This window comes from Balaenoptera physalus (assembly GCF_965194825.1).
Source record: "Balaenoptera physalus genome assembly, chromosome: 6".
In the NCBI taxonomy this organism is placed as follows: domain Eukaryota; kingdom Metazoa; phylum Chordata; class Mammalia; order Artiodactyla; family Balaenopteridae; genus Balaenoptera; species Balaenoptera physalus.
Window position 1 is genome coordinate 4693664 of NC_138885.1, and position 27211 is coordinate 4720874.

The 27211-nt window shown below is 53.5% G+C and overlaps 1 protein-coding gene across 5 annotated transcripts in view; it reads left to right on the top strand.

Annotated features, from left to right (window-relative positions):
- The first annotated feature begins 214 nt into the window (after positions 1-214).
- The window catches only part of ARHGEF4 (Rho guanine nucleotide exchange factor 4), a 270049-nt gene continuing 243052 nt past the window's right edge, over positions 215-27211 (top strand). For 4 of the 5 annotated variants that reach the window (XM_082465663.1, XM_082465664.1, XM_082465665.1 and 1 more), the window contains exon 1: positions 215-311. In XM_082465663.1, the coding sequence (XP_082321789.1) occupies positions 273-311 (39 nt within the window). In that variant the 5' untranslated portion in view covers positions 215-272. The remainder of the gene's footprint in view (positions 312-27211) is intronic. The other variant, XM_082465667.1, reaches the window with a different exon arrangement.

Consider the following 27211-nt stretch of genomic DNA (forward strand, 5'->3'; position numbering starts at 1 on the left):
ACACTCCCAGGCTCCCGGTCCGCCCAGGAACTCCGCGGGGCGCTGGACGAGCCACAGGAGGGGGACTCCTTGGGCCCGCGGGCCGTGTCTGCAGAGTGCGCCGGCAGGCGTCCGTGCGTATCGGACGCGCCGGTGGCCCTGGGGTGCCCGAGCGGCGGGGCGCGAGGAGGCGGTGCGTCTGGGCGGCCGGGGCGGGCCGGGGGCGGGGCGCGAGGCGCCGTTCCGGAAGCCTGGCCGGGCGGCTTGGCTCTCGGTGCTGCGAGTGGGCCACCATGCTCAGCGTCGTGCACTTCCTCCGGAGCTTCTTCAAGGTGAGAGGCGGCGTCCCGGGGCCCGCGGTCAGCGCTGGGCGGCGTCTGGCCACGCGTGGGGAGCAGAGCCGGCGCGCACCGCTGCTCCCCGGGCTGACCGCTGGGCACCCGGGTGGGTGGGGGCACCCCGGGCGCTCCCTGCCAACTTTCTAAGTGCCGATCGGGAGACCGGGAGCGTTGCCGCCCAGACTGCGGAGAAGGAGAGGTGCTCGTTGGAGGCGGGCTGGACGGCTGCCCCCCGGGCCACCCTCGGCGAGGGAGACCGCCCAGTGCCCGGCCTCCCCCGCACCTGCTCGCTCTCGGCACGCAGGGCGCTTGGCAGCCTCGGCCCCTCCGCGTAGGATCGCCGGTTCCGGGAAGGATGGTTTGTGCCTGGCCCAGTCGGTGCCCAGGAAGAGGTTGATGTTGTCATTTCCCGGGCTGAGGATACCCGAGGTACCGAGGGAGCATACCGACCAGGTTGGGACACAGTTCTGAGGAAGTGTCTGAGCAGGGGTAGGGAAACAGGAACCTGGGGAGTGTTAGACTTCTACACGAAGTGCGCCCCTTCCCAGGCCCAGATTCCTAGACGACTCATTAGTGTCCACGTGTCCAGTTCCTCTGGGGCACCTTTACCTCCCGTGCCCCGACGGGGGCCCCATGGGGAGCAGTATGCAGCAGATTGCCAAGCCCCACCCCCCCCCCCCAGGTGAGAAACGGATGGGGCTGGCTCTGCCTGGGACCAGCTGCATAAAAACAGAGGCAGGGAAGTCAGGGAAGTGTTGTCGGAGTGACAGGCCCCATAGTGGGCAGCTGTGCACCGGGCAAGCAGACAGCGGGGCTGTCCATGGTCAGGGGAGCCGCCCTAATTGGCTGTGAGGCCACCTTCTCCTAGAGTGCAGGCTGAAGGACCCAGGTCAAGTTCTCTGGCTCTGAGAGCTCTGGGGAAAGTGGCAAGAAGGCAGATGGCCCAGAGCTGGACCTGCCTGAGCCCTGCCCTCAGCCTGTTCCTCAGCCAGTCTGGAAGAGCAGCATGTGAATCAGCTCACACCACAGGGATAATTCATGCACACAAACACTGGGAGGGGAGAGGGACGGAGCCTTTCAGAAACTTAGTGAGTGCAGGAGAAGCCTTTGAAGAACAGGGGAACCTGGCAGCTGTGAGAGCTGTAGCTCTGAACACACAGGCCCCCTTGTACCCCCCTTTGAATTCTGATTTGTTGGTCTTTGTTTTCCCATTTGGAAACTGTGGACAACAATTCCACACCTTTGAAGGTGGTTGCGAGGATCTTACTACAGAACATACGTGTGTTTATAGAGTGGTGAGCCTGGGACTTTCATCCTTCCCCACCCATGGCAGTGGTCACAGGTCACCCAGGTGAGGGGAAGTCTGCCAGGCAGAATCAGAAGCTCAGGAAACAGGCAGGTGTGGCTTGGGAAGGAGGTCACTGGACATCCCAGAGCAACCACCTTGCTTGCCCGCCTCCTCGGAAGGAGGGCCTTTGGGGAAGTATTCGCATGGGACACTTTCCTCACCTTCCCAGCCGGTCCCCAGAGGCCTTTCCACCCCTCCTTGTCCCCAGCACCTGGTGCCTACCCTAGGGTCCCTGGAGGTCCTGAGACACCTCAGGCCTCTCTCTGTGCATACCATGGGGGTGAGCAGATGTGCCTCTCAGTGGATCTCCCTTTCTGCTGCCCTGCAGAGCCACCCTCGGGAGGGGTCCCGGATACCATGGCAGGCAGTCGACTTCGGGCTATGCAGGTATATCTTGCAGAGCCACCTATAAAGGCCATTCACACACGCTCTTCTTTCAGACACTGGTCACAAGTTATGCCCCGTGAGGCCACAGGAGTGGGAGGTGGAGGGAACCACCTCCTGACCCTCCTGGGGCTGGGCCTGCACTGACCATTCGGTGATGGGTGCCTGACTTGGTTGCTTGCTTGATCAAGAATGCTGCTCCGAGGGCTTCTCTGGTGGCACAGTGGAATCTGCCTGCCAATGGCGAGGACACGGGTTCGAGCCCTGGTCTGGGACGATCCCACATGCCGCGGAGCAACTAGGCCCGTGAGCCACAACTACTGAGCCTGCGCGTCTGGAGCCTGTGCTCCGCAACAAGAGAGGCCGCGATAGTGAGAGGCCCGCGCACCGCGATGAAGAGTGGCCCCCACTCGCCGCAACTGGAGAAAACCCTCGCACAGAAACGAAGACCCAACGCAGCCAAAAATAAATAAATAAAATAAATTTAAAATTCAAAAAAAAAAAAAAAGAATGCTGCTCCGTCCTAGGGAGCTCAGATCGTTGGAGTCCCACGGTCAGACATGGTCAGACAGTCTCCACCAAGGTCCAGGAGCAAGAACAGTCCCTCAAACCCCGGGCCTCAGCTGAGACTTCTGTTGGGACTTGCTCTGCTCTGAGCGCTGTGGGAACCAACGGGGCATGACGGCCCTGTGAGAGAGCCCCTCACAGTGCCAGGAGAGCAGAGAGCCTGCTCGCAGCCTCTGGGATCCCCCAGCGAATGAGCTGGGGCAGCACATCCAAGGAGGAATACATTGCTTCAAAAGTCCAGACACCTGCCCAGCACTGTGCGTCTTTCTTGGTGGCAGGGGGCCGAAGTCCAGCAACATGTCTTTCACTTTCAAAATGCTACCCAAAATGTTCCAGAAAACTGGACACCTCTGCTGCCTGCCTTGAGGCTTCGCTGAACTGGAAAGTCCCCGTTTTCATGGAATTTTTGCCCCACACTCCAGTACACATTAGGGTACCTTGCGACTTGCTATTCTCTAAGTCCCGTCAGTGTGATGCCACAGACCAGCATGAGGTCCTTTGGGGCAGAAAGGTCAAGGTCTCTGCTCACTAAATTATGGCACAGAATCGGTGAAGCCCTGAAGTAGGGTGGTGAAGCTATGCTGCTGTGCCTCTCGTGGGGAAAGCACTGACTTCTGCTGATCCCTGACTCAGCAGCTGAGACAAGAAACACACACACACACACACACACACACACACGCACACACGTACACTTGTTGCCAGATTAATGGACAAGGATTTAACAGATTTGTTCCATTTAAGGAGATCGCTTGTGGGACAGCACAGGAGAACCCACACAGTTGAACCTAAAACTGTCCACTGGCATTCTTCAAGGTCCCATGTCTTCTGAACAAGCCAAGCTGGGAAGTTGAAAAGGGCTGCAGTAGGGATTTCCACTCCTTGGCTGGTGACTTCTTAGTCACCAGAGATGAAGTATTGCTTTTGATTCCCTAGTTTGGAAGGGAGGGGGTGTTCCAGAGGCTTCCAGTTACCCTTTCCTGCCACAGTCTCCACATCATGAGTGAAGGAACTGGGGTGGAGTTTCTACCAGGGACTGAGCGTGTCTTTGCCAGCTGAACACTCTGGAGCTGGGGAAGTCTCGGTAGGACAGATTCAGGGTTCCAGTGGGCAACCCTGAGATGGATGCACAGCAAGCTTCCGTTTATGACCTGACATGCCTGCCACCTCCCATAGGCCAGGAATTCATGTTAGCACAGAGCCAGTGTTCACTGACTTCTGAAAAGTCCAGGTGTTTCTCAGGACAGGAGCCTTCAGAAGATTCATAGTACTAGTTGCTTAGGATGTTATTGCAGGTAACCAGTCTCCCCTTCATTGAAGGGGCTCCTGGTCTGTTGACTCAAGCCTGGGAATTAGGCAAGGGGCAGTGGAGTTTAATCAGTGAATATTTATTGAACACCTACTATCTGCCAGGCACTGTTCTAGGCACACTAAGTGCCTTTTGTCTACCTTTTTTTTACGTTTTTTCTCAATATTACACAAGTCCAGTAGGACCCCATGGGTGTTGCCTGTCCACTTCAGTCCTGGCAGCCCCATGATCGATCAGTTGATGCCAAAGAGCTGTGGCATCAGAACATTCACGTTGGCTTCTGGCACTTTAATGTTGCTTCTCGTCCTCTGTCATCCCATCTGCCACCAAATATAGCATTTCTCATCAGCATCTCCAGCTGAGAGAGAATAGCATTTATGGCAATTTTCCAAGATGTTGACATTCTCCTTGCCAGAGTATTTCTCTGTGCCTCTGTGTCTTTTTGGCTCTACGGGGGGACACAGTTAGGGGGTGGTGGGCAGGTTGCTCTTGATAAATCCACCCCAACACTCTGTTCCTTCAGATATTTGGATTCCTTCAAGGAATTTTTGCCCTTTCCATTTCAATTCGTGGGGAGCCAATATCAAGCTGAGGTTTTAGTGAACCAGCAGGTCACCTGCTGGAGCACACCTGGGCTGCTGGAGCTAGCTTGCCGCCTCCAGAACGAGTGCACGCCCCCACGTCAACACATTCATCCTGACCCACAATGATGTTCGTCCCTCCACGGTCAGATGCTCTCACAGTCCATTCCCACCCATTTCCCCAGGTCTGTGCCAGTACATGTTGGCAAAGTAATAATTTTCTGAAACGTGAGCCTTTTCCTCCACAGTTTGAGTTGGTAATTGGTTCCCATGGCCATGCTGAGCTCTGACTCTGCTTTTTGTTCTGGAGGCAGGGAAGAGAGCAGGGGTGGGCATGAGGAGAACTGGCCTCACCTTACAGGGCAAGGTGATCACAGGCTCTGGAAGCAGCCAGAGAGGGGAGCAGGGGCTGAGTGGGTTTGTGAATCCCCTAATAGATGGCCATTCCTAAGGCCAGGGCTCTCAGTCTTTTCTAAACGATGCTCTGACTTTCCTTCAGGGAGCAGGGAAGCAATCCATTCAACTAGCTGTATAATTTACCAGTCCACAGATTGATGGAGTCAGACTGCTCTTGGCTCAGGGATATCTCAGGCTTGAGGCTGCAAAAGAGAGGAAACACTTTATGTACAGTCAGAGGGAGTCCTGGGAGTTCAGGGATTTGAGTTCGTTATTCTCTCTCTTTAATCTGGCCGGGGTAGTTAGAAGAAACAGGCTCACGCCATAGTACTTGAGATCTTCATGCCTTTTCCTCAGGTTTTATAGCAAAGTCACATTTCCCCCCCAAAGCCCCTAGTAGACTTGGCCACAGCTGATAGAATTAGGTGGTCGCCATGCGTGCAGTGGGGTGCCAGAGTTCCGTAACTTAATTCCCAATATATTTTCACTGCCTTTGACCTCAAATTGGTGGATTAACCAATCCCAGCACTTCCCTCCCCCCTTCTTTAAGGGTCTGTTATCTATAATCACCCTAGTAACAATCTCTTTACTAGTGAACGCTCTTGGTTGCAAAAGACAAAAATAGACTCCAGTTAAGTGAAAAAAAAAGGAACTGTCTTGTCAGGGTGTGGGGTAGCTCCCAGGACCCAGCTTGGGTGGGGATCAAAAAAAGTTGGGGCACAGTCGGCCCTGCTCGACAGGCCAGCTGCTGAGGATGCCTCTGGAGGGGCTGCTTCTGGACACTCAGCTCTGTCGCACCTCTGTGAGAACATGTCCACCTCCCTCTTGCAGGTGGTTAGGTCTGTTCTCAAGATCCACCGTCCTGCCTGGAACCGAACCGAGCTGCCCTCTGGAGGGTGGGAAGGGAGGAAATCTGCCCCCTTTCTGTTACCAAGATGGATGGGGCCCAGTTTCTCAATTGTCCTGGGATCCTCTCCTCCCCCCAGTCAGGACTGCTGTTCAGATGCCGGGCAGGAAAGCAGCAAATACCCCGCACGCAATTAAAGAAAAATCCCACCAGGACTCGCTCAGCCTGTCAACCTTAGGCGTGAGGGGTGTGCACCCCAGTTCCCAGGGGCATTTGCTAGGGGGTCACCCACATATTCCAGCTCTTCTGGGTAAAGTTCACAGCAGGCACCTGAAGTCACACAGACCCTGCCCTGTGAGAGGTCATGAGGAGGCTGTCCCCTTGAGTCCTAAAGAGGCTGGTGTCTTGGGATGACAGAGAGAGGAGAGGGCAGAGTGGGCGGGACAGACCAGCTCTGGGAATCAGCTGTCTGCCATGAGGCCCTCAGTGCCTCCCCAGGGCTGCTGTTTCCCCAGCACCCTGGACTCTGCCATCCTTGGCCCGTCATGCTGCTTAGAGGTCCGGTGCTTCCTCTCTGCCCTGGGGCCTTCTCTTCCACACAGCCCTTCACAAGACTCAGCTGTGGCCGGAGGCCAGAGGCCACCTGTGCTTTTGCTGCAGACCTTCCTTCTGTTCCCTCTGCGAACTCAGGAAACAATCGTGACCTCACCAGGTCCTCTCCATCCAGCCGTTCAAAATATGCTTTCCAAGCACCTCCAAATTCTGAGTCCTGCTCTCTTCCTCTGGGATGGAGGCTCTGAGAGGGCGGGGCTGGGGTTTGGAGCATTGTGTCCTGGGAAGTGCTAGCTGAGCCTGGGAATGAGTTAAGCAGCGGGAGCAAAACCTTGGCCAGGTCAGTGCCCCGAGGGCGCCCCTATTCCAGGGGTCCTGAGTAGGCCGCCCAGGGTTGATGGTCCTAGAGACGTATTCCCACAACCTTCTCTCCAAGCTTGGGCCAAGCTCAACCCAGCTCTCTAGACTTCGGGGGCCCAGCCTCCCCATTTCTGGGTGCCTGTCCTCCCCTCGGGCACCAGCCAGTGCTGGTGGTCCTTTCAGGGCCAGCCTGAGACTCCAGCCACTGTTTTATAACCTCAGGGAGGTGCTGGGCTTGAATTCACTCTTGGTACTGTGCAGGGCTTGCTGGCCCCAAATGTTTTGTTTGCTTCTCCTGCCAGGTAGAACTGGGCAGTGTCCCTGTGCTCTGGCTCCCGAGAAGTGCTCTGTCTTTCAGGAGTCCTTTCATGGTTTCCTCATCCCTGAAATAGGCAGTCTCCTCCTCTCCAGCTGTAAGATTGTGAGGTTTATTGCCTGGCTCCTGGGTACCCAGTGTGAGCCCTCTGGAGGGTGGAGGTGGTACTGCCTGTGAGGCCCTGCAGCCCCTCGTATGGTGACTCATGTGCCACTGGTCAAGGGGTTGGGTGGTGTCCCCACGCTCACAGGCTGCCCTTCCCTGGGGTACCTCCACAGCACACTAGCTTCCACACCATATCACCTCCTCCAGGAAGTCTTCCTTGATACTTCCTTCTCTCCCTTTTGGACCCACTCTCTGTGCTGTCTTTGCAGCTCAGCTTCCCTCAGTCATAGGAGCACACTGAGTTATAACTGTCTCTCCTCCATGCACGCATTCATTTAAGTATACTTTTATTAAGGGTCAACTTACTGTATATTTCTATTTCATACCGTTCTTAGAAGACTCCATGACTACACATTATAATTTTCTTTTTCCCCAAGCTCCCAGCTTTTCCATTTACTCTCACGTATGACATGCCACAATGACACAAAAACAAGCCATTTCATACCCCATGTACATCATATGACAATCCCACAGCAGAGTGGAAACGATGCTTCCATTGTACTTAGTAATTAATGAATGTACTAATTCAAAACTCACCACACTTGATGTTGGGAGGTAGATTCATGAGTGTTTGTTTTATTATTATTTCATAGCATACATAAATATTTTTTTGTATCCTATATCACATAATTTAAAAATCGACCATATAATGAACCAATCAGCACAAACCGGAAACAGGAAAAAGGAAACAGAGAAATCCTCTTCCTGTTCTCACCCACTGGCTGTCCACGTTGGAGCCGTCGGGGGGTCGGGGAGGAAAGTGGGAGAGGGACCCCCTCCTCAGTCATCTCCCAGGGGCTGCAGCTGGCCCCTGGATCTCCTGCCTGTCTAGATGCCTGAGCAGTGCAGGTGGGAGGGTGACATCCAGGACCTGGACGGAGCCGTGCTCAATGGCATCTGGTTAAGTAAATGACAAGAATATGACTTTGGAGCACAAGCGACGGGTGAATGGACTGCTTCCTTGGCGGCTCAGGCCAGTACAGCCAGGGCCCTGCACACCTGGGACCCGAGGCTGCAGCTCTCAGCACAGCTGCATGTCAGAATCACCAGCTACACAGACTGAGTGGGTTGGAACCCAGGCCTGGGGCCCGGGCCCTGGTTCCTAGGCTCGCAAATGACTCCAGGGCACGGCTGAGCTGAGAAGCACTGCTCTACAGAACCTTGGAGCTGCCTGCACTCCCCACAGGGACAGGGCCATTCTCGGGGTTTCTCTGGACTGAAGAGAAGCCGAGGCCAGACCATAAGTCGCCCTCCAAACTTCACACCACCCTGTTGTATCCGAGGGGGGCGTGTGCTTCCCTGATGACTGGACGTGACCGTGGCTGGATCCCAGCAGTGGTCCGCTATAGACCCCGTCCCCCCAGGCAGCCCCAAGTGCCAAGGGTGTTCGCCATGTAACGTGTGTACCAGATAGGCAATTTGTCTCTCCTGACAGCTTTTTGCCAAAGAGGTGAAGATTTCCTGAGCTTGAGAAGTGACCTTCTTGGAGCGGGGCCTGGGCCGGAAAGCTGTGCTGTGTGGTGCTGACCCTCCTCCTGGGGCCCCTGGCATTGGCGGTGGGCCCGGGGGTGGGGCAGCGTGGACCAGCTCTCCTGTGGGGCTCAGTGCTCACAGGCACCTTCATTTGAACCCCGCACTCCCAGGGGTGTTGTGAAAGTTAAATGATAATAAAAACTTGGAAAAGCATACAAACCACCCAGCGCAGAGTAAGCACTCGATGGCTGTTACTCATCGCCTGTGCTTTTCTTTCCCCTTCCCTGTTTCTCTCTTCCCCAAAACAAATATTTTTCCTCGTAACCAGTGGAGTTGAGTGGAAACCCATCTCCTGACGCGGGGCCACGTGAGGACGCTGCTCAGGCCGGCGCTGCTGGCGCAGCTCCTGTTACGGTACAAGGTGCGTTTTCACGGAAGAGCTCGGACTACGTGACACTCCCAGAGAAGCCGAAGCCCTGGAAGGTGGTTTTCCTCGCGTGAAGACTGAGCCTTGCGAGAAAGTGCGCAACAACTGAATGGAGGTACCTCCGCGGAATACCTACCACTCCGCGAGACAGGTGTGAACCGCGGGTACACACCCCATCCTGGATGAATCTCCAGAGAATGTGGCTGAACGAGGGCAGCCCGAATGCTGCATAGTTGCGTTTATCTAAAATTCTGGACAATACTGACGAGTCTCTAGTGACAGAAAACAGGGTGCGGGGCAGGTGGGGGCCGGAGAGTGGGATGGCGGAGGGACATGAGCTGGTGGGGACATGAGACGTTCATTGTCTTGTCTGGTGATAGTTTCGCGGTGTATACACATGTCGGAAACCCTCAAGTCCTGCCTCCAATGTGTGCAGCTTACCAAATGTCAATTATACCTCGATAGAGCTGGGGTCTCTCCCTGGAGGAACCGGCCTTAGATCTCTTAGCCAGAGCATCTCAAAGCACTCCTCCCTCCTTGAAAACAATCCCCTTGCTTTCTTCACCCCATTCCTGGGGTGCCACGGGCACAGAGACTACAATGGTTATGGGGCAGCAGATGGTCAGTGAGACGGAGGCCCCGTCTAAGATAGAGACGAGGGATTCTGGTTTAGTCCGCTGAGGTGTCCTTGGCACATGCCACTGGTGTGTCATTGCTGGCTGGTCCTGTAAGAGGCGTAGGGCCTGGGGGTGCTTGATCATCTGGTGCCTTCACCCTGAGAGTCAGGCATTGGGCTCCTGGGAGTGTGCAGTGCCTACCTGCAGCTCTGTGAGGTGGTGTTGGAAAGGACTTGCTGCTGGAGTTGGCCTGGTGACGTGGGTTTGGGGAGATTTAAGGAAGCAGGAGCAATTCTGTGATTGGGTGACTTAATAAATCTCACCCAGGAGGAGAAACAACTGGTCTGAAGCTAAACCTGGGGTTGACGAAGCAGCCGCCGTCACCCAGCGTAGCCGGCTATTTGCTCTCTGCGGCCTGGACGTGTGTGTTCCATCCGTGCCTGTGAACATGGAGGGGCTCCATCACAGCCCCAGGGTGCCTTGCCTGACGGTGATACTCCATGACATTGTTCACGTTCCACAGGAGGACACCAGGCTCCACTGTGACGCCAGGCTGGCTCCTGCATGTCATGGCCACTGTTGTCCTTCTTGCTCATTGGAAATGCATATGCATCGGGTGCATATCCAACCTCTGAGAGCTATATCCATGGATACATGCCGAGGCCCCTTCTGGCCACAGTGACTCAACTCTCCAGAGGGGGCCCGGTGGGTATTTGGGAAAAGCCTTGGGGTGATTCTGTGATTCTGCTGTGGACCATGGTGCAGAGCCCCGCTTGGATTCCTGACTTGCTGAGTCCAGCAGAGTTGGTGCTCTGAGCCCCTCCCCAAGCCTCCCCCACCCCCGCCCAGCCAGCTCCAGCCTCCAGAAGGAGGTTCTCCCCTCTCACCCAGGAAACTGGCCTTGCCCAGCACTGCAGGCCCTCTGCATGCTGCTCCGTGCTGGGGCCGTGCTGACCAGCGGGGAGCTAGGGACCCTGCCTCTGTCCCAGAACATCTGCTTCTCGCCTGGAGTCTGAATTCCTCGATGGGGAAAAGCCATAAGGAGATGTGGGAGACCTTGTAAGACAGAGGGGGTTTCCATCACCACGGTGGACTTAGGGGCACTCCAAATCCTAGCTGTGAACGGGGTGTGGTTCAGCCATCCAAATCCTCAGCTTCTCTGCAAAATGGGGGTAACACGGTCTGTCAGATCGTGAAAGTCGGTGAGCTCCCGTTGGTAAAATACATGGCCTGGGGACCTTGAGTTTTCAAGAGTGAGGCCCCTCGGAGGACTAGACCCTAGGGTGAGAGCACATTTGGCATTCTGTCCCCTCCTGAGGCTGCCTCAGTCCCTTCTCTCTGTGTGAGTTCTGGAGTTTATAAAATGTCAGGAGAGGATTCACCAGGGAAAACACTGGCTGAGAGAAGACACAGCCTCCACCCGAAGGGTGATGAGTAAGACACAGACGATGGCCGGAGGGGGGGGGAGGGCAGCTCTGAAAAGACAGCCCATGTGTCCTCACCCCTGCGCAGCACGCAGCCTAGTGCCCAGCTCCACCTCCCCTCCTGATTGTCACACGGACCATGTGGCTCTCACCCTCCCCTGGCCACAGTCTCAGGAAGAGGGCGGGAGCTGAGCCTCTGGACAGGGACACGTGTGGCAGGTCACCTCCGGCTGAAGCTGACTGGTCAAGTGGAGACCACAGGTGTGGGAGAGGCCACATGGAAGCAGGAACTCCTCAATGCAATGGGGAAGGAGGCCTGGACACAGGACACTGGGGCCGGCTGGGAGGAGCTCTGAGGTCCCTGTCTCCAGGCAGGAGAAGGGCTGTATTTGCAGTGTGATGGAGTTTGCACAAGACGGGAGCTTTCTCCAGGGCAAATGAGCTCCCACCCTGTCTCAGGACCGCCCTCTGAAGCCGCCTCTGGGAGGTGGCCACTCTCTCAGGCTCAGATCCAATCTAACGCGGCCTGCACTTTGCCCCAGTGTTCTGATTTGATCCCAGAAGTGCAGTTCATTCGTTCCAACTACAGCATCTGCCAAGTCCTGTTTCATCCCAGGCCTTGTGATGGGGAGACCAAGCCATGAGGGAGACAGAGCCCAGCCACACACATGCCCCCAGGAGGTGGTTCTGAATTCTCCTGAGCACCAGGCCAGCGACCTTCTGCGCAGTCGGTGGAGGCTGTGACCCGCACGCTGGACACACCCCTGCTTTTGTGTGCACACATCCTCTGCTTGCAATCCCAGGGGCCCACCAAGCCTGTGGACGGCGGTCTAGGAGACCTGCTCTGGGCTGTGAGCTCATGAGGACCAGGGCCACAAATTACTGTTTCTCTTTCTCCCTCTCTAGTGCCCAGCACAGAGCGGTGAGCGAGGTGGCAGCTCTGTGCGTGTTTTAGTGAGGGGACCGGGAACATGGCCCTTTGCTCCACGTCACTGAGACCTGGGTAGTAGGGGATGGGTGGGTTGTCCGTGTTAGTGGGACAAAGAGCCAGACACTACCCATGGGGGATGGGCCATGGTGGGGCTGCAGTGAGGGCCTGGAGGGGTTGGCGTGCCTGGGGATCAGGTGCCCAGAAGGAGGGCACTGAGCCCTGCAGCCCAGGGCGGTGCACTGGCTGACAGTCTTGGTGCCCAAGGGACCTGGCCAGGGACGCTGCCTGGTGGACAGTGGGCTGGGCCTCAGACAGGCTGGGCGGGCCCTGGACACCTCTGATTCTCCACCCCAGCCAATGCCAGGGAGGAAAGCTGGTGCCAAAGCAGAGAGGTGAGAAGGGAAAATCAAGCCTGCCGGGCGAGAAGGCACTGCCTGCCTGTGTGCGCCCCAGGGGAGTAGAGGGCCGCTCGTGGGGTCTCACCTGCTGCCCCCACTTGTGCCTCCTCGTCCACAGCCCCAGCCCAGGAGCACCTCCCTGCCCCTCCCTCAGATCGGTGGCTTTCACAGCCCCCCTCTATGTCCTTTAGCAGCACAAGATCTCAGAGCGTGTTTGTTTCTCTCTAAAAAAGGTCCAGTGCCGACCTGGTCAAGCAGCCCCTAAAGAGCACCAGGAGGGCGCTGGGATCTGGGGAAGCTCTGGCTCTTCACGGGGGCCTTGTGAGAGGATACCCTGTCAAGTATTCAGTGTCACGTCACAGGGGCGCAGAGACGGGGAGGGAGACAGGGGTGCGTGGAAGTTTTCTGTGCCCTATTTGGAGAGTTGCCCCCTTTGCTGTTCACAGAGGCATCTCTGACCGGGGCCCCATGCTGCTCCTGGGGTCACTCCAAAGGGCTGGCCGGGCCACCTTCTTGCTGCGGAACCTAGGGGAGTCACACTTCAAAGCTCTCTCGAGAGGCAAGGCAACAATCCACCTTTCCTGGAGCTTAACACACACTTTTCAAAAAGCAGTTTGATACTTCTGAAATCAAGATGCATTTATAATTGATGTGTACATTTAAAAGTGATTTCGTCTTCCCTCTCAAAAGCTAACGTTAACTTCATAGCATCTGTGCACTGAGGAAACAGGACAGTTGTAAATCTCCCACGTGTTCAGGAAACACAGTGTGTGCGTCTCTTGGAGGCCCCAGTCCCAGCCCAACCCAGGAGCTGTATGACTCCCTGAAGAAACTCCCACGTCCAGGGCATCCTCAGAGTGAACATGCCAGGACGGAGGGACACGTCTCCCAGGGAGAGAGGAAGGAGTCCCCAACATTCCCAGAGAGGCTCCCACCAGGCCCCAGAGCCGCCTGTATCACGTCTTCCTAGCTGTGAGTGTGATCGGCGTGATTTTGTGTCTGAGGCACAGAGCAGCGGCCGCTTTGGCTGAGCGTCCCCTGTGTCCCTCTTTGTGCAGGCAGAATCACCTCTCAAGACTCCTCAGGGAGCAGGCGCTTCTGGTGACCCTTGCGTGTCTGTCAGAGAGCTGCTGACACAGCTAGGGATGGGTCTTCACATTCGAGGACTGGTTTTCTCCGGGATCTGGTTCTACTCTCCTCCAGTGAGGCTGGCTCCAGGACCCACCTCCCCAGCTTGTCTGTGGCCCAAACCAGCACTAAATGGCTCTTGACTGGATGCCCAACTCCAGATCCTCCAAATTGGCCAAATGCCTCTGGCCCTCTGGTACAGCTGCACGTATCCTAACACAACAGGGCACGTGGCCAGTGGGCAGAGGGGACAGACGGTAGGGATGGCAGAGCCTCTAGCAGGGGTGCAGCGGCAGCAGGCAGGCAGGTGTCTCTCCTAAGAGAGGTCTCAGTTTGTTGATGAATCAATTCAGACTCCAGGGGGTGACAGGCAGAGCGGTGGAGGCAGAACAAGACCCAACATCAACGCCCCCATTTTTCCACCATACTGGGTGGCCTCCAGCAATCTAGGCTTTTCAGTGAGACCCTTCGCAATGACGTTCTGGGCTACCAGGGCCTCTGCCGTGCATGTGCTTCTGTGTCTGAGAGAGAGGCCCCCTCCCTGTGCAGGTGTGATGTGCTCCAGACCAGCCATGAGTCTGCAGAGCAGCCTCGGACCGCCAGGTGCAGGCCCTCCTGGGGCTGCCACACCCACGTCCCACCCCGAGCAGTTCTCTCAGTCCCTCTGAGTAGGTCTATCTGCTAAACTGGGGCGACCACCTGCTGAGGCCCTCAGGCAGGGCTGCAGAGAGGGCAGGGGGGGAGGTGGAGTTCTCCAGCTTTGTGCGACGTGTGACTGCTACGGTCGTGCAGGTATGTTGGCACGTGGAGAAGGATGGGTACCAGCTGAAGCAGGGATTCGACCGTCTGCGTGACCAGAGGTCAGCACGTGCCTTTGTTCTGTCTGGTGGCCCTGTGGGGGTGGGAGCGTGACCTGGGAAAAGCAGGGCAGTGAGGACTCAAGTCAGGACGCGTCTGTAGATGGCAACAGGCATCACCTGCCAGCCTCCGGTGGGCGGCCCAGCTGGTCTGTGGCTCATTGCTTCACGGTCGGGAGGAGAGCCTGTGAAGGTCCCTGGGCCGGCTCTGGTTCACATCGGTAAATTGCCGTGTTGTTTCTCACGCAGCTATGTCTTCTCCGGGAAAGGAAGGCCACTCTCTTTCCCGGGAGAGACACAGCTAGGACCTGTGGGCAGGAGTGTGCTCCAGCCAGGACCTGGGAGCAGTCCCTTCAGCTTGGGGGGACCTCCCGGGCGGCAGGTCAGGAGGGCAGGCCCTGCCCCCCTGCTGGGAAGGAGCTGCCGCCAGGCCTTTGGATGGGCGGCCGCGCTGCCTCTGGCCCGAGAGACTGGAGCGGGACAGGCGGGGGTGGGGGGGTCCGCGGGCCAGCAGGTCAGAACCCAGTGCCACGTGCTGGCGGGAAGAGGCACGGCGGCGTCCTCACCGGGGACACACGGTCACTGGAATCTGCCGACCGCTGCCGTCACCCACTCATCTAAGACCTGCAGCAGTCACCCACCCTCTCAGGGAAACCTGGGGCCCTGAAGGCTTGTTCAGCCCCATCTCCGGGGATCCAGCAAGGCTCACAAGTCGATGTTTGTGCCCGCAGAGATGGGGAGTCAGAGAGACCTTTCCAAGCGCAAATGCCACCACGACATAGCCCGGCAATCGGCAGTTCCGAGCTTCAGTCAGGAAATCTGCAGAAAAAAGATGAGAACACCTTCCCCATCTTAGGACGAAATAGTGTCTCTAAGGCACCGGACACATGTGGAGCACCGCACGCCGAGTTATTCTGTTACCACAGATGTAAGTTTTCTAATAGGAGAGGCAATTTTCACTCAAGGGTTTGCTGAGCCCCTGCCCGGTGGCAGGCTGGAGTCCCAGAGGGGCTGACGTGCGCCCCCTGGAGGAGCCTGGAGTCTCGCAGTGGAGACAGGCGGGCGCACAACAGCAACGAGGTCAGCAGCAAGCAGCTACAGCTTCACCCCCGCAGCTAGGGATTCGGACCGGAGGCGGCGGGTGCCAGGAGCCCAGGAGACAAGCACTGAGCCCTGCCCGGGAACAGAGGAGACGCCGGAGGAGCCAGGCGCGAGGGAAGCGCGAGCTTGGAGCCCCGTGCGCCTGCGCGGATTCCTGATACCCGAGGGAGACTGAGGGGCGAGCTGGGGAGCCTGTGAAGGAGGCCGGACGATGTGCACGAAGGCAAAGCATCGGCGCAGTTGTGTGCTGGGAGCACGAGCGTCTTGGGAGATGCCTAGGTGTGAGTGGGGACTGGGAGGGAGAAGTGAGGATGCAGGGTAGGGCCAGGATGTGCTGAGACCTGGCGTTTCGTGAGGGCGGTGGAGGACCCCGGGGCGGGGACCAGGGTGACATCAGCGGTGGGTGTGCTGAGACCGGAGGCGAGGGCTGGGGGACACAGGAGCCCACCCCTCCTCAAGGCAGCGGGTCCTTAGTGGGAAAAGGGCAAAGCCACGGCAGCCAGGAGGACAGTATGAAGAGGTCCGTGGCTCTCCTGGGCCCAGAGCAAACTCTTCTCCCCTGGGGATGCTGGGCCTGCCTCCAGTCCAGGCCAAGAAGCTGCTCAGGTGTCAGGGAAGAAGCTGCCTCCTTCCAGAAGCCTGAAACGCCCAGGTCAGGGAGCTCCCATCATGGGTCACCTGGTAAGAGCCACGCGTGTCTGGTTCCTTGGGTCCCTGGCCTGGCCTTTCCCACGAGACGCCGTCATACGGCACCACGAAGGAGGGACTTCCTGGCTCCGCCACACCCATCCCGAGGCCCAGGCTGGGGTCTTCTGGGGGGAACCCCACACAGTACCTCGCAGTCTGATGCTAACAGCCGTACAGCTGACAATGGACCTGGGATGGCAGAAAATTCAGAACAGCAGGTGGGAGAGGGAAGCAGAGTTGAGCAGGAAGAGCTCCGTGGCGTACTTGGGCGTCTCCAGACACGGCACTTAACCTAATTCTGTCTTCTCACCTGTAAAGTGCTGCCTACTTCACAGGCTTGTTGTTTGGACTTAGCTGCAAGGTGAGATCTAGAGGAGGCATGTCATGCTGGCACTTTTCCTTTCCAGTCTTCAATCACATGACATTCTGCAAAGCACAGAGGTCAGCCTTGACTCACCTATTTCACTGGGTACTGTGAGAAGAACATGGTCCAGGGCGGAGCTGCTGAGACAGGTGTGGGCTGAACCAGGTGTCTGTGAGCATCAACTTTCAGGAACAGCAGTTTCTCTATTTGTCTTGGGCTCTTAGGTCTCTGTGGCATGTTCCACCTCTCTACAACATGAGTGGGGCAGAACTTGAGAGGTGGGCGTGTAAGGAACACCTTCATTTGGGTCCACTGTTGTGTACAGCCCACACAAGCCCTGGCAACATCCCGGCCACCGTGGGAATGCAGTGTGGGTCAGGTGAATGGAGGACGTGGCCATAATAGATAAAATACAGTGAGGTCAGCCTTGAAGAATGGAAAGAGCGAGCCTGGTGCCAGAATACCTGCATCCTAGTCCCAGCTTTGCTGTTACCTTGCTGTGTGATTCTGGGCGAGTCACTAAACTTGTGGGATAGGCGTCTCAGTTCTCTCACCTGTCAAGTGCAAACATCCTTTGTCCTGCTCACCTCGTAGGTTATTGGGATGATGAAACTGATGATGCATGTGGAAATAGCTTGGGAAGCAAAGAAATATGTCCGATACAGGAGAAATGATTTTAAAAATTATGGGGTATCCAAACAAAATGGTTAATAAAATTATGTCATAGAATAATATTTAATGACATGAAAAAAATGTTCACAATATACTATTAGGCAATTTCATATTTGAAATAAAGATCTGTACCTATGCTGTGAGGTACATTAAAGTGCTATAACTACAGGCCAAGCCCTGTTTCAGGTGCTTGGAAACCTGCAGTGGAGCACGTTGAAACTCCTGCCCTGGGGGCCTACGCTGGGGGGGGAGTGCAAAAAATGCACATGCCTTCCATGGAGGGCGTTTCCATAAACTCAGGGTCATTATACCCTGCCTCTTCCAAGGAAATGGTGTGGGGCACACCCTGGTGCAGCTCTAGCCCAGGCAGGTATATTTGAGAAGACAGGGCTCCCACTGCCCCCACCTCCAGCTCCCAGCCCGGTGCTATGGTTTTACCCCAGGAGGGGCAAACTGCTGGCATTCTCATCCCCAGCCCCATGTTGCAGGAACTCTGTCCTGGCAGGTGCTGTTGAGAAGTCTGGGGCTCCCTTCCACACGCAGCCTCACTTATATGGTGGCAGCTCTGCTCCAGTCACAGCAGGCAAAGAATACTGGGGCCACAGTCATTCCCTGCCCCAGCTCACTCATAGGATAGGGGTACCATGCCAGGAGGGGGGAAGCCACAAAGACCAGGGACTGCCAGCTGGTAGAGTGGGGGGGATGTCAGTCAGGAAAAGCAGACCTCCACCCCCACCTCTGTACTGTGGCAAGGGCTTCTGCTGGGGGAAAAAGGCAGGCCATGAGGACTCTGCAGCTCTGCTTGAGGGGCTTGACTTCTGATTTGAGACAGAGAGCGGAGGACTTGGTGGAGGGCAATTAAGAGGAAGCTGGTAGCTTCATGAGTCGGGAATCCCCGAGATCACCTTCAGGCTTGATAATTGGCTAGAAGGACTCATAGCCCTCAGAAAAGCTGTTGTACTCATGGTTATGGTTTATTACAGAGAAAAGGCGTAGATTTAAATCAGCCCAGGGAAAGGGTGCACAGGGAAAAATCCAGGTGAAAGTGTCCAGGTGTCCTCTCCAGTGGAATCACACAATGCAGTGCTTAATTTTCCCAGCAAAGATGTGTGACAACATGTGTAAAGGTTGTCAACCAGGGAAATTTACCTGAGCCTTATGTCCAGGGTTTTTATTGGTGTCCATGTAGCATGGAGTGCCTATATGACTAACCTTAGCTACTCAGACTCTAGTCTCCCAGAGGTCAAACTGATACAGCTTGGCCCAGGGCCTCAGGCATGCAAAAACACTCTTACCAGGCAGGATATTCCAAGAACTCAGAGGTTATCTCCCAGGAGCCTGTCCTTTCTTTGGAGTGTTCAGGGTTTGAGTAATGCAAGCCTGCTAAGTCAGCTCTTTACTGGTCACCTCAAGAAACAAGCAAACGGCAGAAAGAGGAAAAGTTTAATAGACAGCTAAGAAGAGTCCTCCTGGGATCACAGTAAGCCCTGGGAGTTGGGAAGGCTATGTGCATGTGCCGGCTGCAGCCACACAGGAGCAACCAGAGCAGGATGTGAGCAGACACGGGGGCATTCTCCAAGCCACACACAGACCTGTCAACACAGGGTGGAAGTCTCAATGGCACAAGGGTCCTAGCAGAACCTGTGGCCAAACACTGACTGAACAATGACCTATTCTTGCCCAGGTACAGCTCCCAGGGAGCCATGCTTTAAAATAAAACCACACACATCCCTGGAATTCTGGAAGACTGTGTACATGCACAAGGCTACACCCTCTCAGGAGTGATCAGAGAGGGAACGACTGGTCCCTGGCTAAAGTTGGACAAAACTGTAAACTCCCTGAATGGCGATAGCAGCTTCCAAACCACATGCACATCTAATGGTAAAGGGCTGTTGACCTAAAACAAATAGACGGCCAGATATTTCTCCAGCAAAGACGGTTTTGTTCAGGATTAGCAGAGAATGAGGTCTGCAAACATGGTGAGCCATGTGCAAGTCTCTGCATGGCAAGTGAAGCAGACACTTTTATAGAGGGGAAAAGGAAGTTGGGAGGGTGATGGTAAACAAAGAGCTCATGGCTTTTCATTGGTTGAGTTGTCAGGATAGAAGAGGGGTCTTTCTTCTCATTGGGCCCTGCTGTCATCACAGGGTGTGAGAGCTCCCTCTTCTGGTCTCCAGACTCTATTTAATTGAGGTTTCTGTTTATTTATTTTTTACAGCGTAAAAAATCTAACAACTCATGGAAACTTAAGCACAACCTTTGGCCAATAAGTGGCTCAGACTGGTCAAGGGATAGCCCCTAGGTAAGCTGGTTAAAAAAAAACAAGAAGAAAAATCCTGAAGAGGGTTATCAGAGGCTGCACACCGTGGGGGAATGGATTTTGCAGATTAGTTCAGTCAAGTCGCTAAACAAACAAACAAAAAACACAACAACTGACCAGACAACAACAGCATCAACAACCCAGAGGAGGAATATTAATATCCAGAGTTGCTACAATATATTATCTGAAATGTCCAGTTTTCAACAAGAACAGTAACAAAAAATATACAAGACATGCAAAGAAATAGGAAAGTGTGACCCATACACAAGGGGGGAAAAAGCAAGCAATAGAAACACTTTGAAGGGGTGTAGATGGTGGCCTCAGCCAACAAAGACTTCAGAGCAGCTGTCATAAAGATGTTCAAAGAACTAAAGGAAACAATGCATAAAGAATTTAAGGAAGGTATGACAAGTGTCTCATCAAACAGAAAGTATCGGTGAAGGACTAGAAAATATTAATATTAACCAGTGGAAATTCTGGAGTTGAAAAGTACAATAACCAAAATGAAAATTTTGATAGAGGGGTAATTCCCTGGTGGTCCAGTGGTTAGGACTCCAAGCTTTCACTGCCAAGGGTGCAGGTTCATTCCCTGCTTGGGGAACTAAGATCCTAAAGGCCATGTGGCAAGGCACAAAAAAAAAAGTTGAAAAAACAACAACAGATTAAGACCCAAACAAAAACATAACAAAGAGAAAAATTTTTTTTTAATTTTTAAATGTTTACTAGAGGGGCTCAACAGATTTGAGCTAGCAGAAGAATGATTGGACTTGAAGATAGATTGAGATAATGCAATCTGAGGAAGAGAGAGGAAAAAAATAAAAGTGAACAGAGCCTCAGAGAAATGTTGGACACAATTAAGTGCACCAACAGAAGTATAATGGGAGTACAGTACCAAAAGAAGTGGAGAAGGTAAAATACATTCATTCTCAGATACACAAAAATGGAAAGAATTTGTTGCCAGCCAATCTGCCTTACAAGAAATGCTAAAAGAAATTCTTCAGGCTGAGAGCAGATGACATCAGAGAGTAATTCAAATCTACATAAACAAACAGAGAATGCCAGTAAAGGTAATTGTTTAGGTAAGAGACAGTTACAATTGCATTTCCATTTCACCTGAGATATCAAATTTATGGGTATGGAGTTGTTCATAATATTCCTTTATTATCCTTTTAATGTCCATGGGACTAGTAGTGATGGCCACTTTCATAACTATGTATTGTATTTTCATTTTCATTCAGTTCAAAATATTTTCTAATTTCAGTGGTAACTTCCCTGAATGGAACAATAAATAAACAGGAGACTTCCCCCCCATTCCTTCTGAATGTCGCAAGCCCCTTTCCTCTTCCTAAAGCCAGTTCTAAAAGTCCTATCCTAGAGATTTCTCTGTGCCCTGGTGCCCATTTCCAGGTTGGGTGGAGGATGTCAGTGATAACACGAGAAATTCACCTCAGTGGTATTTCAAATTCTGGCTTTCTCTCCTATCGAATTGCTACTGTTTACTTTAAAGAGTCCTCAAATAGCTGCTCCGTGCATTCCATCTGAGCAGTATAGCTGCATGTCGTGGGAGAGGCAGGGTAGAGTGTGCTTACTTCATCTTACTTGGAAACGGAACCTCCCTCATGTCTTTTGCTTAAATGAGGAATTTCTTACAAAGCCACAGTAAAAATAAGCCAGAGTAATGTGGAAACGTAGCAGAGGGTCACCTAGCCCAGATTTGGGGAATTAACTTTAGTGGCAGATAAGGGGGAGCAGAGAAGGTTTCCCAGCAGAACTAAGACCTTGCTGTCTCTTGGCTGGGCTTAACGTGGGGGAAGGGTATTCTGAATAACAGGACCCGCTGTGGCACAAAGGTGTGAAAGAGTGTGGTGTCTTTAGGGAACAAAGGCAAAGGATTTTATACAGTTGGGGCAGTATGTGCTGCAGAACAGGAAGGAAGAGGCAAGAAAGGCAGAGGTCAGATCAGTCAGTAGGACTTTGTATCATTCTAGAGTATTTGGATTCTGTTGGAAATTTTATAGAGAGTGTATTAGTTACCATGGCTGCTGTAAGAAATTACCACAAATGTAGAAGCTTAATCTATTCTCTCACAACTCTGGAGGACAAAAGCCCAAAGTCAGATTCAGTGGGTTAAAGTCAAGGTGTCCTCCAGGCTGGTTCCTTCTGGAGGCTCTGAGGGGAGAATGTGCTTCATTGCCTTTTTCAGCTTCTAGTGGCTGCTTGTAACCCTTGGCTTGTGACCCTCTCCATCTTCAAAGGCATCACTTCATTCTCTGCTTCCAGCATCACGTGGTTTTCTTCTCTGACTGATTCCCTCCTTCATTTCTCTGGTAAGGACCCTGGTGATTACATCCAGCCCACCTGCATAATCCCGGATAATCTCCCCATCTCGATATCCTGAATTGATCACATCTGCAGAGTCCCTTTCGCCATAAAATGTAATATTCCCAGGTCCTGGAGTTTAGGACATGGACATCATGGGGGTTCTTATTCAGCCTACACAGAGGGTACTTCATAGATTTTTGATCGGAGGAGGTGATGTGACAAATTGTCTAATTTATGGTTTAGAAAGATCTGTCTGGCAACAGAGTAAGGAGAGTAGGGCTGCAGGCCTGCAGAGTAGTTTGGAAGCCACGGAAATAACCGATGCCGGTAACGAGAAGGTACAGCTGGATCAGTGGCAATAGGATGGAGGAGGGAGTTTACCTGGCGGACTCGGGAGGTATAATCCACAGGACCTGTAGCCAGCTAGGGTGTGGATGAGTGAGAGAGGAAGTCCAGAAGGACTCAGCGTTTCTGCCCTTACCATTTGGGTGATGTGGTATCACTGGTGAATAGGGAGTACAGGAGAGGGCAGGGAGAGACCCCTAGTTTTGTTCAGAACCTGGCTTCGAGGCATGGATGAGAGTCCTCTAGCGTGCGGCCCGTGGTCTGCAGAGCAAGGCAGGTGAAGGCTATTTGGTGGTGCTGAGCACATTGGCAGTACTTGAAGCCAAGGAGACAGAGGTGACTCAGGGATTGTGTCTAGAATCAGAAAGAGCACAGGAGCTGCCTTGGGGAGCAATGACCTTTACTGTTAGGGAGAAGCAGGCGTGTGGGAGGAAGCCAGAGAGGCAGGAGGAGTACCAGGGGGGAGCGTCTGGCATCCAGCAGCCTCGGGGAGCAGGGAGTTGATGCCTTTGTATTCAGAGTCCTTCCCCTCCTGGCGAAGGGCCACTTCTTATCAAGTCCAACGCTGGAAGAAAAGGGTAAAGGATGGTATTGTGTTTTTGCTTGTTAATCTTGGGGACCAGAGGCTCAGCTGAGAACTGAGTTGTTTCTTGAACATTAGCTGCATGCACACATAGAAGAGGCTGAGTGAGGCCCCCTCACTGGAACCAACTGTGGCAAACAGGACCCATTTTGCTCTCAGGCTTGCCCTGGCAGCAGCTGAAAAGCTCTATTACCTGCCTTTCTGGGCACACTCACCGCAGAGGCTCAAGGTTTTGGTGCAAGGCAGAAGTCCCCCTGCCTCTGAGAACGATATTCTTCCTCTGCTGTCATTCCAATACAAGGGCCTTGTAGAAAGATATGGCTGCAGGGGAGACCACAGGCCTGGAGACCGTTTCCTCTGTGTGTGTTTCTGCTTTTCCCCTCTTGTGGCTTCTTCCTCAGCCCTGGAGAAGGAGGAGGAGATAAGAGAATGGGGCATGTGGATGTTGGCAAAAGGTGCAAGGACAAGGCTTGATGGAAGAGTTGAGATCTGACTTGGCCTCTGGGAAAAGGGGAGGGCTTTTGGGAGAACTGGGTAGTCAGGAGGGGGTACATTTCAGATGGAGGGATGGGCATGTCAGGATGGAAAATCAGAAACGGGCATGAAGTATGTGGACCAGGGCCTGGAGATCGGTCCAGCCAGGGGAAGTGCATCCCAGGGCCACGAGCTCCCAGGACACTGTCCCGGAGAGGAGAGAGGGAAGGGGCTCTCTGGCCCTGTTCCTTCCTCTAGAAAGAGCATCGCTTCATGTTTGAATGGCCCTTATTTCCCTGCATGCATTCCCATGTAACCCTCTCAGAATTGTGTACACTGAGGGGAGTGAAGTTTGGAGAATTAACCTCCCAGAGTGAAGACAGTCAGGTTAAGAGCCAGGATGGAAACTGAGGAGGAGGGAGCTAACTTCTGGGGTGTGCTTATGTGCCAAATGTCTAAATACATGTTGCCATTTAATTCTCAACTCTCCTAGACCTAAGTGCTATCAGCCTTGTTTCATAGATGGGACCAGAGGCTCTTAGGAGGAGGTACCTGGTCCCAGGTCATCTCTGTCAGCATCAGGGTGAGAATGGGATCTCCGCAGAAGCCATGTCTGCAGCCAAGGATGTCAGAGTAGAGGCCCTCCTAAGAGATCACTGCGTGACAGTCACCTCACTTTACTGATGGAAGACCATGGTTTGGAAAGGGGCATGACTGGCCGAAGGTGCCCGGTCAGTGGGTGGGACAGCTGGGGTGGGCAAGGGACTTTTCTAAACCTCAGCTTCCTACACCTGGACTTTTAAAAATGCCTACCAACATACAAATGCTTTCAGAAGTCTGTAGGAAATTTTTTTATTTAACTTTGTATCATTTTCCAAAATTATCTGACAGCCAATCTCATAGTTGTTGTCTAAATCCTGTGGACTCCCCTGTGGGAGATGCTTCATGCCAGCAACCTGGGAAATTCAGGTCCACCCCTCAGATCTTGGGAAGACCCTCCCACTCCTTGTTAGTTAAAAATTGCACACCTTGACTCACTCCCTTATAATTCTGCCACCAGTGGAGCAAGAAAAATGAGAGACCTTGTCTCCCTGTTTTGACACTAATTTTAACCCACCGAAGAGCCACAAAACACGGTAGGTGTAGCAGCTGGTAAAAAGTGATTTAAGATCTGTCAGCTGTGTCGCCTTAGGTGAGTACTTGCCCTGGCAGAGCACACGCTGAGTGTCTGTAAGGTGGGCCCGTGGTGCCTTGCAAGGCTGCTGTGCAGCTTAGTCAAGAGTAAGCAGTGGCCTGGCAGGAAGCAGACAGCTAGTTCCTCCCTCTGCAGGGAAGAGGCTTAGCATTCTAAAAATGATGCAGGCCTATTTCAAGTTGTTCACCCTGTTGGTAAAGGGGCTGAGCTCTTGCTCTGCTGGTTATCAAAACACAGAGTTCAAGCTTTAGGCAAAAGCATGAGAGGTTGTGTGTGGAGAGATGCTGGCCTTACACCAGGCATGTCCCAGTACACAAGCCCTGTTTTTTTTTTTTGTTTTTTTTTTTAAAGATTTATTGATGGATTGATTGATTGATTGCTATGTTGGGTCTTCGTTTCTGTGCTAGGGCTTTCTGTAGTTGCGGCAAGCGGGGGCCACTCTTCATCGCGGTGCATGGGACTCTCATTATCACAGCCTCTCTTGTTGCGGAGCGCAGGCTCCAGACGTGCAGGCTCAGTAGTTGTGGCTCACGGGCCTAGTTGCTCCGCGGCATGTGGGATCTTCCCAGACCAGGGCGCGAACCCGTGTCCCCTGCATTAGCAGGCAGATTCTCAACCACTGCGCCACCAGGGAAGCCCCCACAAGCCCTGTTTTCAAAGGCTTCCCCAATCTGGAACATGCCCAGGAGATAACCATGGTTTTTGTACTAAAATTAGGGGTGTGTGATTGACAGAGGCTGAAAATGTGAACTTGAGATTGGCTTAGAAAACCTGGCATGGTTGGCTTCTGCACCCACAGGCCGTTTGGCCCTAAAGCAAGGCCCCTCCACCCCCATCTGGGCCTCTCCTCAGCCGACAGCACTCCAGGCCCCTTGGCTCCTCCCATTTCCCAGCTTTCCTCCCAGCCTCCTGCTTTGAGCTGAATCATACCAATTGTGTGTGTGTCCTGCCCCGTGACCACTAGTACAATTGCAAATCTTACTGCCCGCAAGTTCTTTTGTCCTAATGGGGTTTCTAACAGAGTCACTCAGAAAGGAGACTGTCCTCCGGCCAGCTCCAGTGGGAGGAAGAATTTCCCTATTGTTTTGGGATTATGGGCTGCAGGGAGATACAAAGGAGGAGAGGAGAAAGAATGGCCCAGGACCTCAAAGCCACAAGTGTGAACCAGGAGCCCTGGTGCCTCGCAGGACTGCAGGACTGCAGGACGTTTGGGTGCTACGGGGTGGCGGCAGCCCGAAGCGAGGAGCGCGGGTGCCTCTGCGAGGCCTCCAGGGGAACCCAGGCTGCAGCGGGCCTGCAACATGTTACCTGCACTGCATCCACAGGCTCGCCCGTGGGCACAGGTACACACGCTCAGTGTTGGCTTGTGGAGCACACTTTTACAAGCCCCAGAGGCTGCAGAGCTCCTTGTCAGACTACCGAGGCAGGGCAGCTGTGGGCACTATCTTGTTGCCTTCCTTCGTCTTCAGAGGAAGGGGCACGCACAGGTTTGAATCCCAACTCACCACGCCCTATCTGGTGTGACTGTGACCAAGCTACTTGATTTTCTCTGTGCCCATTTTTATTATCTGTAAAAATGGGACTATAGTGCCTGCCTCATACAGCTGTCATGAGACTCGTGTATGGTAAGGGTTCAGTAAATAGTATCATCATCACTCCCATCTTAGGAAAAAAGAAAATAACACTCGGAGGTCGACACCGATCAGTTTTTACTTAGCTACTACTAGTGGCAGAACTAATTAAGACATATATCGGATTCCAGTTATAGGTCTCATTTTAGGTACCAGCTGCCTTTCATGATCAAAGAATGAATCCCAAGTGGTACAGATCAGAAACCATGTGGAGTAATACTGGAGAGTGGGTATGGTCGTGAGGGGCGGAGGTAAGAGCACTCCTTAGGGGCTGGAATTTGGCTTGGATTTCCAAAAGATACCTCCAAGTTATCTGGACGACCTGATTTGACCAGGGCTGCTCTGCAGTGAAATGACAGCTATTCTGGGTTCCTTGGTGCCTCCTGGTGGTAACAGATTGCCTCTTGCACTTTCCTTGAGACATGAAAGCTGAAGGAAGCTATTTTGAAATTGGCTCTCCACATTAATGAAAGATATAGAACTTTTTGTTTGCCTCTGGTTTAACCTTCTTGGCACCTCTGGCCCAGCAACATAAATCAGTTCTGGGTTTCCTCCTTTTACATATCAGCCAGTAGCTTATTCACTGCCTGACCCCAGCAAGCTCCCAGCCTCTAGGGGATCTCCAAAGCCAGCAGCTCAGGCCCACTCAGGCATTCCAGGTCTGTTCCATTCTGCTCTTTCCTATTTTCAGGAGACAAACCAGGCGGTGCAGTACAAAAGCTTGTCCTCGTGTTTTCTCCCCAAGTGGTGGGGGAGAGGGTGGGAGTTGTGGTGAGTGCCGGCTGGCTCAGAGCTGCGCGCTGCACTGAAGTGAGTCACGCCTCTGACGTCGCCAAGTTCACTTCTGCCTGTCTGTGCCTTTTCTTTCCTACATGGCAAAGGGAGACGAAATTTGCTCCAGCTTCCTTAAAGTGTACTCCGAGGATTCAGATTACGTAGTGGGTAGGATTATGATTCTTTTTTTTATAATTAAGTTAAACTTTTTTGGAAATAATTATAGTTTCACATACAGTTATGAGAAATAATGCAGAGCATTGCCATGTACCTTTCACCCAGTTTCCCCCAATGGTAGCATTTTGCAAAACTAGAGCACAGTATCACAACCAGTATATTGCACCGATAC